At 56.0% G+C, this 16,505-nt stretch overlaps 1 protein-coding gene across 3 annotated transcripts in view; it reads right to left on the bottom strand.

Annotated features, from left to right (window-relative positions):
- SLC6A6 (solute carrier family 6 member 6) overlaps positions 1–16,505 on the bottom strand; it is an 82,799-nt gene that overhangs the window by 36,789 nt on the left and 29,505 nt on the right. For 2 of the 3 annotated variants that reach the window (XM_045812402.2, XM_045812401.2), the window contains 3 exons: positions 5,347–5,589; positions 3,542–3,676; positions 2,231–2,465 (listed from right to left, as the gene is read on the bottom strand). In XM_045812402.2, the coding sequence (XP_045668358.1) occupies positions 2,231–2,465; positions 3,542–3,676; positions 5,347–5,575 (599 nt within the window). In that variant the 5' untranslated portion in view covers positions 5,576–5,589. Of the gene's footprint in view, positions 1–2,230; positions 2,466–3,541; positions 3,677–5,346; positions 5,590–10,249; positions 13,137–16,505 lie in introns of those variants that run through there. The other variant, XM_045812400.2, reaches the window with a different exon arrangement.

The following is a 16,505-nucleotide window of genomic DNA, read 5'->3' as shown; positions in this document are numbered from 1 at the left end:
CAGCTTGGGTGCTCAGAATGGGGATTCTGGAAGGCAGGAGCCCGAGAACCCCCAGGAGAGCTGAGTGTAGGGCACAGGCGGGTGAGAAGGCATGGGGATAGACCGGACCCCTGAAGACCTCACGGTTCATGGGAGCTCCTTCCCAAGAGCCCTCAGGCCTCTGAGAGTAGACATGAGCCAGAAGGACAGCCCCTTTGCAATGGCGGGGGCAGAAGGGGAGGATCCGGGCATTTGAGAAGGGGGCACTCCTAGTCCCTCTGAAGGTCAGATCACTTGTGTTCCAAACGCCCCTGGAGGGCAGTTTGATCCTGTGTGAGGGCACCAAATTAATAATAATGGCCCACATTTCTCACGCAGCTTCTCAGGGCCTCCCATGCGCAGCCCCACCACCCTGGGAGGGCAGTGCTGGGATCTCCCCAAGCACAGGTGAAGCCATCGAGGCCCAGAGGGGCAATAGCAGCCGCCTGAGCCAGCAGTGACGGACAGAGGGTTCAAACTCAGACAACCAACCCAGGCCCGAGGCGGTGAGGCCCCAGCAGGCACCCAAGTGGCTAGTTGAGTGCCAGTGTCCTGGGTGGGGTGGGCCGTGGGTGGTCAGGCTGCGCCAGGAACAGCCTAGGACAGACAGGGCTGTGGTTTCAGGCCCCATTCAAGTGAGAAGAATGAAGGGCCCGCATTTCTTTGTCTGTAAACTCAGCTCTCCAGAGGGTGTGGCATGGAGGGGGTGATGAATGTGCTTGTACCGTGCTCTTTGTCTGCAAGTGGAAAATATGTACACACACAGAGCGAGCCCCTGGCCAAGTAGGCCTAGGGACCTGTGAGCATCGACCGCAGGCTTGCGTGTCCTGACAGGGAAAGGGACCCCCTGACTGAGGGCCACCTGACCCTTGCTTGCCCACAATTTCCCAGCCCTCAGGCATGGCTGGGACAGGCCAGCAGGCCACCCCTTCTCCTGTGGGTCCGATCCTGGCTGGGTTCTCAGAGGTGGGAAGACCCCTGGAAGCTGCAAAGCTGACCCAAAGGGACCACCCCCACCCTTAACTCTCTCTCCTGCCCCTGGCTCTCAGCCTCCAGACGAGGCCTCATTTCAGTCATCTCCAGGCTCATGGGGCCGCACCCGGGGGCCGAAGCCCAGGTTTCATAGCCCGTGAAGAGCAGGGAAAGTGACGCACGAGCACTTCGTGACTGGCCTCCAAGCACCGTGTTCAAAGGTCTCCCCCGTATGCCAGCTAAGAGTTACCCAAACTTCAGGCCTCCACGTTCTGCCTTTCTCATGCCTGTCCTACGTCTATCTTGTAGCTGCTGACGACATCGTAGAAAGACCCACAGTTCGCCACTCCTCTCCTGAAGAGACAGAGCCTCTCCCCCCACCTCCTGGATCTGGGTTAGTCCGTGGCTTTCTTTGGCTGATGGGACATGAAGGAAATGATGCCGACAGAGGCTTGAAAAGGACCTCTGCACGGGCCCCCCCATCCGTGGTCTTGTGGAATGCTGAGCCGCCTGTGAACAAGCCCGGGCTGGCCTGCTGGGTGATGGGCCCATATGGACCGGTTGCCCCAGCACCCCAGCCAACAGCCAACTTATCTCCAGAAGAGCTATCCTGACGTCCTACAGCTGACCTACCCACGGGGGAGCCCCCCAAAGACGGAAAGAACCGCTCAGCCAAGCTCAGCCCAGACTACCAATCAGCAGAACCATGAGCCAAGTAAGCGGTTGTTGTTGAAAGCCACCAAGTCTGGGGGCAATTGTTACACAGCAAAAGCTAACTGATACATATTTTTCACTCTATTGACTCACCTTTTCACTTGAGTAACTACGTCAGCCTCGTATATGCCTTTTTCTCTCTGCAATAACAGGTTGGACGCGCTAACTATATTTTTTCTAAAATACATTAAGAAAACTGTATCATTTTCAGACAACAGAAGTACATACACCCGCGTACGGGTGTAGGAACGATTCATTCCCCTCATTTGACAGTTAAAGAAACTGAGGCTCAGAAAGGGGCAGTGACTTGCCGAAGGTCAAACAGCCAGTAAAACAGGAGAAGTGGGATTCGGTTCCAGGCCTGTCTGAGACCAAAGGCATGGATTTATCTCCAAATCCGCACCCTCCTCCCCCCGCCCCTCCGAGAGAGAGTGACAGCCACATCCCTGGGGAGAAGATGAGGCAGCAGGCCGCCCTCTCTGCCCCGCCCGCGTCCTCCCTGCCCCCTCCTGCGAGGCTGCCTTACTCCCAGAACTCGGTGACGGGCGAGGTGAAGTTGTTGGCGCTGAGGGTGAGCCACAGGCTCTTGTTCTTGCGCATAGTGTCTTCCATACACTGGGGCGTGTTCCAGCTGTGGTTGCAGTGCGCCCAGGGCAGCTCCGACTGGAAGGACTGGAACAGGTAGTACGTGGCCCAGGCCAGGATGATGACGTAGTAGATGTTCAGGAGGGACACGATCACGATGGAGGCGTAGCCGATGCCTGCGGGCGCGGGCAGGCGAGATGAGCGTCAGGAGGGAGGCCAGAGCCGCCACGGCACAGACTCAACCCCAGTATCCCAGGCCTGGGGCCGGGAGGAAGGGCTCTTCAACGAGGACCAGCAAATATGTGTAGGATGAGTGGATGACCGGAGGGGTGGGGGGTGGGTGGAGGGGTGGATGGTCTGATAAGCCGGACGAATGGAAGGGTGTACAGAGGAGGGGCAGCTCAGCGAACGGTGGCTACGCACACAGATGGGTAGCTGGATGAAGGGCGGGCGGGCTGGCTGGCTGGCAAGACAGCTGAATGGATGGTGTCGGACTGATGGACGGATATCCCATTCGTTAATGGGTGCACGGATGGTGGTTGGTTGGAAGGTTAGGGAGATGGACAGATGGATAAATGAGTGGACGGGCCGCTGGTCTAACCACTGACTGACGGAAGAAAGGTGACTGGACGGACGGATGGATAGATTTACATAGATGAACGAATGAACAGACTCCCACTTCCTCCCACCCCTGCCAATTATAATCGTGACAGTGATGACTTTATGGGCGCATACTGGGTATCAGGCACAGGATTAAATGTTACAGTAAGAATAAAGCTACCATTAATTTGGAGCTTACTATGTCTACAAAGCACGTTCACATAGCTGCGTCATTTTGTCCTCATAGAGACCCCAGCAAGTAAGCACACTATTTCCATTTTATGGATAAGGAACCTGAGGCCCAAACAGATTAAGTGACTATCCCAAAGTCACAAGAGTCTGAGCGAGACGAGGAAGTGGGACTTGAAACCATACAGCCTCCCGGTTCTGAGAGCTCATCTTCTGCCCTACACCGCCGCCGGCTCATCAATCCTTCAACCACCCAGGGAGGTGGGGACAGCCAGGACGCACTGGGCAGCTACTGTGGGCAGCAGCATCACGGGAATAATGTACCCACTGCTCCCCTGGGTCAGGCACAGTGCCAAGGGGACCTGCATGAGGCTCCAATGTACCTGGCGAATAGCAGGTGCTCAATAAAAATGTGCTGAACCGATGAACACCAGGCCCCAGGTGACCTTTGTCCCATACTCACCGGAGAACAAGGGGCAGATCTTTTCCCAGCAGGTGATGCCCCCTTCAGAGGTGTACTGGCCTATGATTACCTCTAGGAAAAACACAGGCAGGCCGCCGCCAAACAGGAAAATAAAATATGGTATGAGAAATGCACCTGCAGAGAGAGCACAGTGGGGTGAGGTCAGGCTGTGGCTGTCATGAGGGCCACTCGCGAGCCTTCCCGGCCAATGAAATCCAAAAGAATGAGTGAGGGATGTGAGGGATAGAGGCCAGACTCTTGGACCTGGCTGAAAATTCTCCAGGCCTTGCCCACCTGTGCAGCTGACATCACCTCTCCAGTGTGCCTTCTCACCTCCTTCACACGCACCAGGTGCTTATTTAAGCCTCTGAGCCTTTGCTTACACTGTGCCAACTACCTGCCTGCCTTCCCCACATCCGTCTGGCCAAATATGACCTCCTCATTGAAGCCTTCACTCGTCCTTCCCCAGGCCCATCCAGGGCAGGCAGCTAAGAAGGACTAGCGAGGAAGGGTGCAGTGATGAGAAGCAAGAGGTGGGCATCTCCAGCTGGGGGTGGGAGCCAGGGGAGGAGTGAGGGCAGAGAGCCGGGGCGAGGGTTCCTACCTTGTGTCCACTAATGGCTCAAGCGGGTCCATAAACCCTTTGAAACTGTGGGTCTATGGCTATGTGCTTTGCTCTGGGGAGCGTCCAGGGCACTCATCAGAGTCCCAAAGGCGCCTGAGACCTACAAAAGGTTAAGAAACCAGGCTCTAAGGCGGAATTTCCCAAAAGGTGGTTCTCCAAACTCGGGCAGCCGCGGCATGCCATCTGCTGCTGTACAAGCCTCTGACTGTGGCTGTCGCGGGAGCTGAGCCATTCCTCCCTGCCCAGGGCTCTTCGAGCCCTTCCTGCACCAGGGACAGGGTCTCTGTCACGTGCTGCCGGACTCTGACACCTCCAGCAAGAGAGGATTCCAGCTCAGAGCCCTCAGCAGGTGTAAAAAACAAAAAAAACCCAAAAACCCAAACCCCAAAACCCAGACCAACCAAGTAACCAAACACCCAGACAGAGGCCTTACATTTTTAAAAATGATCTTCAAAGGTGGTCAAAAAGAGGCAAACTTCAAGGCAGAAGTTCTGGGGGGGAGACCTACGGCATGGTGACTGTAGTTGCCAGCACTCTACTACGCGTCTGGAAACTGCTGGGAGAGTCCATCTCAAGTTCTCATCACAACAGAAACGGTTACAGCTGTGCGAGGCGACGGCGGTCACCGAACCGCGGTGATCCCTTAGCAGACGCGCCTGTCTCAGCCCCGTCCGCCGTCCGCACGCCTTCCACTATACACGCCGTAGGCCAATCATATCTCAGTACAAGGAGAGCAGACCTAATAATATCTTCACTGTATTTTTTTTTCCTAGATACCTTTCTATCGTGGCAAATGATACTGGTTTTCCACTTATCGGGGAAATGAAGCTTGCGTTTGAAGTGCCTATGGATTAAGTTAGAAAAAACCGAAGCTAAGGCCCATGAGTCTGGGGGAATCTGTGGGACACACGGGCCTGGCCTCACTGCCTCTCTTCCGAGGGGAATAACCGGAGGGTCAGAGAGAGTCGGGGACCTGCCCGAGGCTGCACGTTAAGACCCTGGGAGAACGTCACCTGACTCTCCGTCATGCTCATGTCTTGCCTCTGATGTCAGGTGGGATGGGGTGGGCACGCAGAGGTCCAGGTGGGGGCCTGGAAAGTGGGGCATGGAGAGGGAGAGGGCCCCACAGCCTGGTCCTTCCCTGTCCCTGACGGCCACTCTCTGCCCAGCCCAGGCTTACCGCCACCATTTTTGTAGCAGAGGTACGGGAAACGCCAGACGTTGCCCAAGCCGACAAAGCCGCCAGCCACGGAGAGCACAAAGTCGATCTTGCTGGACCACTTCTCCCTCTGAGGGGGCTTCCCCTCGGCCTCATCTTCAGGCCGCGTGCCTGGGCTCTTCCCAGGGGATGGCTTCAGGATGTCTTTGTGAAAGTCTTTCAGACACTGCAGCTTCTCCTTGGTGGCCATGTCCTCCTCGCTTTCTGTGAGGGACAAAACAGAAGCCAGCGTGTGCTCAGTACGGGATGGGTGCTCGTCCTCGGCATATCTCTTTTCTCACCCATGGGCTGGCGGGCTCTGACCTGCCCAGGCCTGTGGCAAGGGGCCTGCCATCCCCCATCTGTCCACTGCTCTGACAACACCGAGGGATTCGGACCCCTCTAGAGATCAGGGACCTCGAGGTTCAGGAACTGACAGATTCTGTCCCCCAGGCACCTGTTCAACAGCAGCACAGGGACCCCGTGCCTGTCATCTCCCCACGTCATACCTCTTTCTACACCTGCGGGCCGAGAAGCATGAAGCCACCCCCCCACCCTGGCGTCATCTCTACGAAGCACGACACACCCGGGCAACTTGAAGGTAACTTCCCAGTAACAGCCCGCCTGCATTTTCTAGCCGGGGGCAGAGACTGTCTCTGCATCTCACATTTGCCAAGAAAATGATGGCTCCCGTTTCATTCAAGACTCAGCACGGAGCCTGGCCATAGGTGATGGTCGTTCCGAGCTCTTGAAGGATGGAGAAACATAAATGAATGAGGAATGGGGTTTCAGGCTGGAATGGGAACAATATTTCAAAAGGAGGTTTCCACCAAAGTATGGAAAACGGATATTTATGAAATATATTTGCAATTCACTAACCAGTCACATCTCTGCACTGTGAGGATGACGAAGAAAGCAGGTGCATCTCCCATCGTCCATCCCTCTCTAGCCACTCTCTGGCTTGCTCTAACCCCTGTACCATCCAGGCTCCCTTGCTCTGACTCCCTGCTGCGTTCAGCAATGGAAGGCCCCAGAGGAGGTCAAGTCTCCGAGACCCCAGGAGCTGTTCAGATCACCCTTAGCCCACCCCTACTTGGTTCCCATTCTAGAGGAAGGCTGCCACCAGCCAGGGCAGAACATCTCCTTTCTCTACTTCTCAGGTCCCTGAGTCCTAACTGCCCTCCCCCACCTTGGTCTTGAGGGCAAGGGCACCGTGAGTCCCAGCCCAGGGGGAGAGGGTGCCTTTGAGGCTTTACCCCCACATGGTGGAGGGCCATGGAAGATAGCTGAGCTGGGGGAGCCAGAGCTAGTGGGCTTACCCACCCCTCTCTGAGCCTCAGTTTATCTGCAGAATAAAAAGTTGAAAGCAAAGGTGACCAGCTCATGGCCAAATCGCCTGGGGGCCTGCTTGTCTTCAGGATTCAAACTGGTGGCCGACACTGAACTAACAGAGAAAAGTGGAGATTTCTAGGTTGTCTCCAAACATGCGAAGGGCATCGGGCCACACTGGGTTCACACTCCTTACGGGAACCATCGGCTGGAGCAGAGGCAGCCCCATCACATGAGCACACCCGGGCCAGCTCGCACCCCGGCTCATACGCCGTCTCCGGTGGGGATCTGAGTCCGCCTTATCAGTGCTTAGCACCACCAACCATGTCTTGTTCGAGTCCTTGCTTCCTTGTTACCAGTCTCCCCGGACAAGAACAGAGGCTCCGTGGGGACAGGGACCTGTCTTATCTACTGCTGTGCCCAGAACCTGGAGTGCCAGAGCAGCATGGATGCCTAGATGGTCCCCGGGGTGGGGCGTGCGAGCAGCTGCTGCTAAGGACAAACCCCAGCCCGGCCACCTCCCAGCTCTGTGATGCCAGCGGTGTCTCAGCCTCCGCGCCTTCCCGGCACAGGTGGCAGTCTGGGCAGGGCGAGGTGAGGTCCGCCTGCGGACCTGGGGTGCGCAGAGAGAGGACGCTCAGGCCTGGCCCCCACGGCCGGGCCCACAGGGGCCTGGCTCTGAGGGGCAGAGGCACAAAAGCACAACAGAATCCCCATTTCCCCCACGCCTCCTTCCTCTCCCTGGCTCGGGGTGGGGGACCCCAATTGTTTCGCTATCTGGCCATAAGCAGACCAAGAAAAGGCTTCCTGGAGCCGCCGGGCGCTCGCTGAGACCTTCCTCTGTCTCCCGGAGTGCAGACTGGCGGCGGCATCCGCACAGCCTTTCTTTGCCCTGCTCCCTCGAGGCGACGTGGGGGTTCGGCCAGGCGTATGGCTACTGTAAAAATAGCCCCAGCGGCCAGCATTGTTCCAGCATTAATTTGTGCAGCCCCCGATGGTTATCTGAGCGGCCCATTGTGGGCCGGCTGGATGGGAGCATAATTGGAGGATGTGGGACTCAAGTCCCTCCTAGTGAAGATGTTTTTCAGGGAATGACCCCTGAACCTCCTCACCAAGAGGGTCGGTTCCGCCCTTTCAGGCTCTCCTTGGATCTCGGGGCTGCAAGGCACTTCACAAGGTCAGCCAGGAGGAGGGGGGAGGTGGCCGGCTTCTGCTCACACAGGCAGCTGGGAATGACGAAGTTCTTCCCCACAAGGACACCAGGAGCAGGGGTCTGCTTCCCTGTGGCTACCCTGAGAGTCCCGGCTCTGCCCTCTGTGCCCCGAAACCCACTGGCCAGGCAGGCGCTCAGAGAACCCCGCAGAAGTGCTGGGATGGGCGTAGCAACAAGCTCCCTGAGACCCTCTGCTCTGGGCTCTGGTTTCCCGCAAGGGGAAACCTCCAGTCCCCTCTCCCGCTCAGGACCCCGTCTTCCCAAGGCCCGTGGCTGAGCCGGGATGTGGGATGGGACACGAATGGGGCAGAACTGGGGCCTGTCAGGCATCTGGCATCATGGGCGTGTCCCCGCTCCTCACCCCAAGTGCATCCAGGGGTGGGTTCTTCTGTCATGCCACCTGTCTTATCCACGCCTGCCACAAACACAGGCCCACGCACCCTTCGAGAACACACAGCCAGCAGTCCCACCTCTGGCTCCCTCCTGCCAGGTCATGGTCCGTGGCCTCACCCAAGACTCACTCATGCCTCGACGAGGCCAGATCCAGGTGCAGGCATCCCACCTCCCTCTCAAGGGACTTACTCCAAGCCACTCTGGGGTGTCCAACCAGCCCCAAGCCCCTAAAAGCCCACTGCAGAAAGCCCCTTGGCTTCTGCCTCCTGTACATTCCTGGCATCCACCCACATCTCCCCGTCGCCATGGCAACCACCACCGGTGGAGGGGGAGCCCTGACAGCTCTTGCCTAGGCATCCACAGCAGCCTCCTCCCAGGTCTCCCTGCTGCTACACTGTACCCCTCCCCGAACTGTTCTCGCACAGCAGCTGAGGGCAACGTCCAGAGCATGATCAGACCAGAATGCGCCCCCCAGCCCCCATCTTCCATCACTCCTGGAAGAAAACAGACTCCTCAGCACAGCCTAGCCCCCATCTCCCCATTCTCCCTTCTCCTTGGGACTCTGGCTCCACAGAACTGCTTTCGTTCACCCCACGCCTCAGGCTCAGGCTCCCTAACACAGCTGCTCCAAGCCCTCTGGTGGCAGCCCGACCCCTGTAGGAATTGAGTGTGAGCCCTGGCCCAGAAGCTGACAGCCGCTTCCTGGCTGGGTGTTTTCAGGAAAGGTACTCAACTTCTCTGGTCCTCAGTGTCCACATCTGTAAAATGGGGATAATCGTGCCCACCTCATGGGGATGATGTAAGCACTGAATGGGGCCCTGGAATGCATGGAAGGTACTTAGAACAGCACTGGCAAGTAGCAAGTACTCCTCAAATAGTAGCTGTGGTATTCCTGCTGTTGCGGCCATAATTATCGGAGCCCACCTTGACCTTGGGGTGTATAAGGCCTTAGTTCTACTCAGGGTGAGATCAGCAAGAGGGAGGCCAAGTGACACTCCTGAGGTCATACAGCTGGTAGTTACAGTAACCAAAATGTGTCCGAACCTTCAGCTCTGTCACCTACCCCTCTGCCAGCCCGGTCTCATCCCAGACACCAACTTCCCTGGAGTACTTCTGTCCATCTCCACGGACTCACGATGAGGCCTACTCATTCTGACCTGTCACCCCGCAGCGGCCCACCCCACGGTGCAGTAAGCACTTAGGAACAAGCCCCCCCAAGGCGTTCCAGCAGCCTGCTGCCTTGCCGGCCGCCGCCAAGAGCTGTTTTCCTTGGCGCCAGGCCCAGCGCTATTTTGTAGCGACCGTGATACATAATTCCCCATTTTAAGAGCTTCCTCTTTAGTTATGACAGGGAGAGGCGATTAGAATTGGCATTAGAATCAGCCCCGATACAGAGGCTCCAGGATGAAGGCTCCCTCCTCGTCCAGCTGAAATTCTCCTTGTCTCTGTTGCAGGGGTCACGGCCAGAACTGGCTGTGCCTGAAGGCCGACCTGCAGGTCACCTGGTCAGCTCTGGCACGTCCGCGGACAGATCCAAGCTGCCAGCACCGCGTGCCAGCAATGCCGTGGGGTTACCAGATGTTCCTCTGCTTCTCTCCAAGTTACAACTACAGGATTTTTGGTATTTACCTTGTGCTGAGCTGTCAATAAACAGTGTTCTATTTGCTCCTCCAACAGCCCTACTGTGGAAGGGAGTTTCAGCACTGTTTCACAGATGAAGGAAGTGAGTGGCCTGGCACCGGGGAAGCCTGAAGTCAGACTCCCATCTCGATCTGCCCGATGCCTCGGGCAAAGTTTAGAAGGAAGGTGGCCTCTGCACTATCTGCTGATGGGGATGCTAAGGCCATAGGGAAAAAGAACGGCAGAGGGAGAGCAGGGTAGAGCTAGAGACGGGGTACCCTCCCCCATCCCACGCCCTCCCAGCCCCTCTGGCCCCAGGTGCCCACACACCAGCCAGCTGGATCTTGAACTGAGCTGCAGACGTTGCTGTGGCTGCCTCCCCCAGCATCTGCCACCTCGTCCAAGGCTGTGGGGAAGCCAAGCCCTTGCTTCTTTTTCCTGGATGAGATGCCCAGAAGCTGGGAAATTCTCCCCCTCCCCTGCAGAACTCGAACTTTCTCAAGTAAAAACAATCAGCTTCCCACAAGGATCTCTCTGGAAAAGAATAATGATTTAAATCTTGTGTTGTCACTGACTTACCCACTCACGAGCTTCTACAAGGTTTTCAAAATAAGAAGGCAGGTCCTTTGCTGTTTCCTCTTTAGAATACCTCCCATCCCAAACACAGTCAGCCTCTCAGATCCACCTCTGGGCCTCACTGGACAGTATTTCTCAGCAAACCTCTGGGGGTTAGGTAAGTGGCTCCTAGAATCCCAGGGGACATCCGGATGACCCACCCACTTTACAGCTGGGAAAGTGGAGGCCTGGACCGCCCTGTCCTGTTGGCTCTCTACGGAATCAAGCATTCCAGAGCAGGGCTTTATGCTCTCCTTTACTCATTTCTCTGTCCACTCCAGGGCCACAGAGTTCTGGGCTCACTGAGGCCACAACCCAGCTGTGTGACCCAGAACAAGTAACAACCTCTCTGTGCCTCATTGGTTAGAAGAACTCTTATCTCACAGGGATTAAATAGGATGATGCCTATAAAATGTCCAGCACAGGGCCTGGTACATACAAAGTGATGAATAAATATTAGCTATTATTGAAGAAAATAGCGGACCACATTGGAATTTTATTAATACTCTGTGGCAGGCTTCATATCCTCAGTGTTTTAAAAAGAAGAAAAAGCAAGCTGCATCTATTAAGCAATGACTACAGGCACGTTTATTTAGCCCTGTGATAAGTGCTTTGCAAGCATTTTCTTAGCTAACCCTCTCTCTGGGAGCCATTACCATCCCTGTTGTGCTGGGGAGGACTGCAGAGGTGAAGTCACTTGTCCAGAATCACACAGCAAGTAAAAGGCCGCTGGAGCTTCAGATAGCTCCCAGGTCTGTTTCGGCCTCCGTCCCATGTTCTCAAGCAGTCGGCTGTTCTGGATCACCTGCGTTAGCAGGTTGACAAAGTGACATCAGGCCTGGTGCCCCTAAGTCAGCTTCAAGCCGCTGGACTGGACTCATCAGAGAAGCAGGTAACGGTGGACAGGGAAGTGAGGAGCCAGGGGATACCGAGGGACAGGGCCCAGGGCCCTAGGGACGGGCTGGGCAGGATGATGAAGTGGCATCGATGGCCAGAACGCATGGCACTCCGGCCCAGAGGCTTCCTCCGGCAGCCAGGGAGAGCCTCCCAGACCTCCTGGACAGACCAAAGCACTGTGCCCACAGACTGTGGGTGAGGGACAGGCTCAGTGAGGAGGGGGCTGGGGTCCATCAGTCATGTGGGTCAAGGGCACGCTCCTGAGGAACCATCCTGGCCCTAGGAAGCATTTAAACACAAGCACAAAAATAAAATAAGCGCCCAAACCCAACCACCCAACCAACCAACCAACCAAACAACCAACCAAAAAGAACATGAGGGGTGGTGAGAGCACTATTTTACCCCGTGCCTTAAGGGTAGCTGCTTTTGAAGAGAAAGTAGAAATTAATCCAAGAAAGGTCTTCCATCTTTTTCATAAAAAGGTACACCTTTTAAAAATTTAATCACTGGCTTGAATCATGTGGTCTGTATCCTTTTGTCTTGCTTATCTGTTTGTATCTTGGCATAACTCCTGCCTGAAAATCTCAACGGCCTTCAAGGCCTGGCAGGCCAAAGACAGGGTACAGCGGGGAAGCCTCAGGGAGGGGTAGGGTCTGTGGCAAACAGGAGCCCAGGTTCCAGCCACGGGCGGCTCTCCTCAGCTCCCGCTGCCTTACCTCCATTTTCTAATTTCTAAAACACTGCGTGGCCCAACAGTTTGCCTTCTTTGGTCACACCATTACCCCAGGTCACCCAAGGTGGGCCCAGCAAAGGGCAGGGCAGGCTTGTCTGGAGATGCTGACCAGTCTGGCCTCACAGGCCCAACGGCTCGCCCCAGTGAGGTCATCCAGGAAGCCTGGCATTGTTTTGCCCGGAACAAAGCTGAACAATGAGCAACCACATTCTGATCCTAGTGAAAGTGAATTTGGTTTGGGGAATTGTTTTTAGCATGACATCTCTGGGGACAGAGCCTATGATCTACCTGGGGTTCAGTGTCTGCGGACAAGGTCCTCCCCTCCCCTGATCTGACTACAAAACCCCTACAAAGTCAGGTCTACCCTCAGAGACCCCTCATTTCTGCTGAGAGCACCTTGCCTGGCACGTGATCGACCCTCAACCCATGCCCAGTGCCTACTGCTCCCCAAGACTCACAGAGCCTCCCCTTTCGCAGCTCAGGATGCTAAAGCTTAGAGAAGGGGCAGGTCTGGCTCAGGTCTCACAGCCACAAGGCGGTGGGTCAGGATTTGCACCCAGATCCCGACTCCATGCCCCTGGAAGGGAGGAAACCTCATTTCCTACCTACCAGAACGAGTCCTACTCCTTGGTCTGTGGTTTACAGTGAAAAAAAGCGGGTGAAAGTGAACAGGTTTTGCATAGAACTGGCCTCTGGGACAACTGGTGGCGGGCAGGATGTGGGCCCAATGTACCGCCACCTTATCCTCTTCTCACAAAAACACTTACAGGTAAAAGGTCTTGGGGACTGGGTCCAAATATTTTTCTTATCTCCTTGGAGGTGGCAGGCACTGACCCAAAGCCCAGAGAACCACAGGCAGTCAAGAGATGAAACAAAAAAGAGGACATGCAACTAGTGTGGGGGTGGGGAGGAAGAAGGCACCAAGCTGGGCCGGGGGAGGGGCCGAGTAGAGGGGCCAGGGCCAGGCCGGCAGGCGTGGTTGGGGGGGGGGGGGCGGGCGTGTTGAAGCCACGTAGGGCACCCACCATGCACAACACAGAGGCGCCCCAGGCGGGCAATGGCCAAGCAGGCCACTGAGTCAGGGGAAAGGGCAATGGACTAGGGGTCAAAAGGCTGGGCCTAGTTCGGTTCCACTGGGTCACTGCCCCTTTGCACCTCGGATGTCCAGGGTCAAAAACAGAGCAAGGGTAGCACTGGCAAGCAGGGACTACTGAATAAACACTTACCGAGAAGGTAACCTACTAGGTGCCAGGAACTGGTCTACGAAGCGGGGGCACGGAGGTAAGCCCGCAGGAGCTGATGTTCCAGAAGGGAGGTAAATATTTACAAGACGGAACCAGCATGCAGAAACAATCAAGGGGGACAAGAAGCAGGTGACAGGGACCCAGGAGCCAGTGAGACCCCTCTGAGGAGGTAAGGCTTCACGGAGGGGGCGGGCTTGGCCCTGGGCAGCAATTCACTTATTCTTCTCAGCAGCCTGGATGAGGCCCAGAGAAGGGAAGTCACTTGCCCAAAGTCACACAGCTGGGATCTGACCCCAGGCAATGGGCTTCAGGGTCCATGCCTTCGACCACACTGAAGCTGAGGTCTGTGTGGCAAATATCTGGGAACTGGTGTTCTCAGACCAGGGAACAGCATGTACCAAGAGGGCCACACTGGCCACGGTAAAGGAAGAGAGAGGAAACCAGTGTGGAAGGAGAGCAAAGGGAAACAGGGCATGGGGTGACCTAGAGAGGAGGCCGGGTCTGGAAGCCAGGGTTAAAAGCTGGATTAACCAGAGGCTGGTAGGAGCCCCTGGAGAGTTTTGTGCTCAGTGAGAACTCCACCATGTGCCTACGGCCCCTGATTTTTCCTGTCTGGCCAACTTCTCCCTTCCATCCTGGAAGGGGATTCAAGGGCCCATGCTGGGCTCTTCCCTGGAGCTGCTGCTAATGGGGACTCTCTAGTAGGGGCCTGGGGAACCCGAGTCCTTACCCCAGCCACCCCGGAGCCACCCAGCCCCGTCGTCATGTGCCGGTACCTGTAGGACTGGCTGAAGGCGGCCACTGTTCTTCATAAAGAGGGATCAGCCAAGGATGGGTGGAGGGACCTCCTTCCCCTTGGCCAAGGCCCCTAACACCAGTGCCACAGAGAAGAAAATGCCCTGTGCACTGACCTCTGGGCCCTTACCTCTCCATGGGTGCAGCCCATGGCTTTGGGAAGAACAAGGTCAGCCTCTGATGCTATAGGACCTCAGGCGCTTACTCACCTGGGGGAGTGGGCAGGAAAAGTTCCAACTGCCCGCCCCATGGTAACCGAGCACCTACTATCCTGCTGGCCCAGGGCCACTGGAGGGGGATCCGAGGTCACCTTCCTGCCCTCAAGGTGCTAATGTCCAGAGACAGAGGGGAGGGGCTCGTTTTGTCAAAGTAACACAAAAATTATTCAACCAGTTCAGAAGAAGGACAGGAGTTATGCATCTGGTCAAGGGCGAATTGAGAGGAGCTTCAAGGAGCAGGCCCCTACACCCTCCAGGCTGGGCCCCGCAGCCTGGCTGGACCTGGACTCCCAGAGGACGCCAAGAGTTCAGGAACAGCCCAGCTTCATGGATTCCGTCTGAGTGGGCTCAGCCCCCAAATGCCACTTAGGTAGATTTCCAGCATGCGCTGCCACAACTGAGGCTTAGCTAAAGGAGAGGAAGTAGGGAGAGATGGGAGGGCCGCCATGATGTCTAACGGGGGCGCTCAGGGGCCTGTGTTGGTGCACAGGGCAGTGAGTCAGCAGGCAACGGTCTCCTGGCACTGACTCACCAGCCACAGCCTGTCACTCTCCTCCCGTCGGCTTCCCCACCACCCCAGCCCTCAGCGTGGTTTGGCCGGAAGTGGGGGTGGGGTAGGGTCTACCATGGTCCTGAGGCAGGCTCTGCAGAACCCAGGATTATTTCTGGAGGTCACAAAAAAAGAGACATGAGAAAAAAAGAAAAGCTCAGTTTCCATTTCCTCAGACTTCCCCTTTTAAGCTATAAGAACCCTAAAGCTACGCTCCTCTCACTGGCGGTGAAAAGCAAACAGGACGGCCCCTCCCTAGCTCTATAGAAACTGGAGAGAGATAGGCCCTCAGTGACACGGCCAGCTAAGGGCACGCCTGTGGCCCAACACCCACTCGGAGCCAGTCACCTCTAACTCTGTCACCAGGGCTCTGCCGGAAGTCACATCTCCATGGAAACAGCCAAAGCACTCTTTGCTCAAGGGCCTGGGGAAGTCGCCTCTCTCTGCCTCAGTGTTACCGTCTGCAAGATGGGCATAATATCCCATCTATCACACAGTGTGTGAAGGCTCCTAGCTCATTAAATGTATGTAAACAAGGTCCCTGTGATGGTTCCTCTTTTAAACGTGTCTCTACTCAATGAGGAAGGATCTTCTTCCTTCCTAGCTGCATCCATACCTCACCCTCACTTAGAAATTTAGCTCAAGGAGAGTTTGGTGTCTGTGGAACAAAGCAGCTGGGGATTTAGCAAGACAGCGGTGGTGATCAACTAGCCACGTCTGCTGCTGGCGCCCCGTTTCAGAGCAAAGGGGCTTGTTGCCTGGAACTTTCCCCATTTATCTGGAAGTCAAGTTTCAGGTGTCCTCCACCATCCAAAGCCCACCTGACTGAGATCCCCAGGAGCTACCGAACCACACACCCCAGGCTTCCTCACGCCTCCATGCCTTGGCTCATTCTGTTCCCCTAGCCTGGCACACTGTTCCCCAAGTAATGTACAGGCAATCCTCAAGCGATACCCCGGGACAATGGTCCTGAGGACTCCCCAGTGCCTTCCTTGGGCTCCGTGGGTCACACCACCTCTGTCCCCATGCTCACCAGGCCATATTGTAACTGTTTGCTTACTGTCGCCCAGGGCCAGCTTCCTGACACCCAGTAGAAGGCCCAGCACTATCAATATTTGTCAAACAGAACCTTTAGGGCTCACAACCCTGGGGACACTCAACACAGTAGTAAACACGTACCACCTCAGAGCCGTGAGGGTGCCTCAGCCTGGCGGACAGAACACAGGACAGCAGCAGATGCTCAGGACTGGGCAGGGCTGCCCACAGAGTAAGGATGAGCCAGGCGACCCCTCTGCTAGACGGAGAGGGGATGTGTCCCTGCATCTGAGCACAGTTCCCCCCAAATGGTCAAACTCTACAAAGCTTTGCCCTCTTTTGATAGATGAACCCTCAATCTTCAGGAAATCACTTTTCATGAAACAACGTGTTCCCTGAGCATCTTCCAAAACCGACTTTGAGGTGAATTCTCCTCGGTCGCCTAAAGGTTTGCCAAGTACTAACTGGAGGCCCCTCGTGGATCCCACACGAAACTTGC

This window comes from Ursus americanus, chromosome 14, assembly GCF_024610735.1.
Source record: "Ursus americanus isolate L20-20 chromosome 14, mUrsAme1.1.p, whole genome shotgun sequence".
NCBI classification, from domain to species: domain Eukaryota; kingdom Metazoa; phylum Chordata; class Mammalia; order Carnivora; family Ursidae; genus Ursus; species Ursus americanus.
This window is presented reverse-complemented; position numbering and strand designations above follow the sequence as displayed.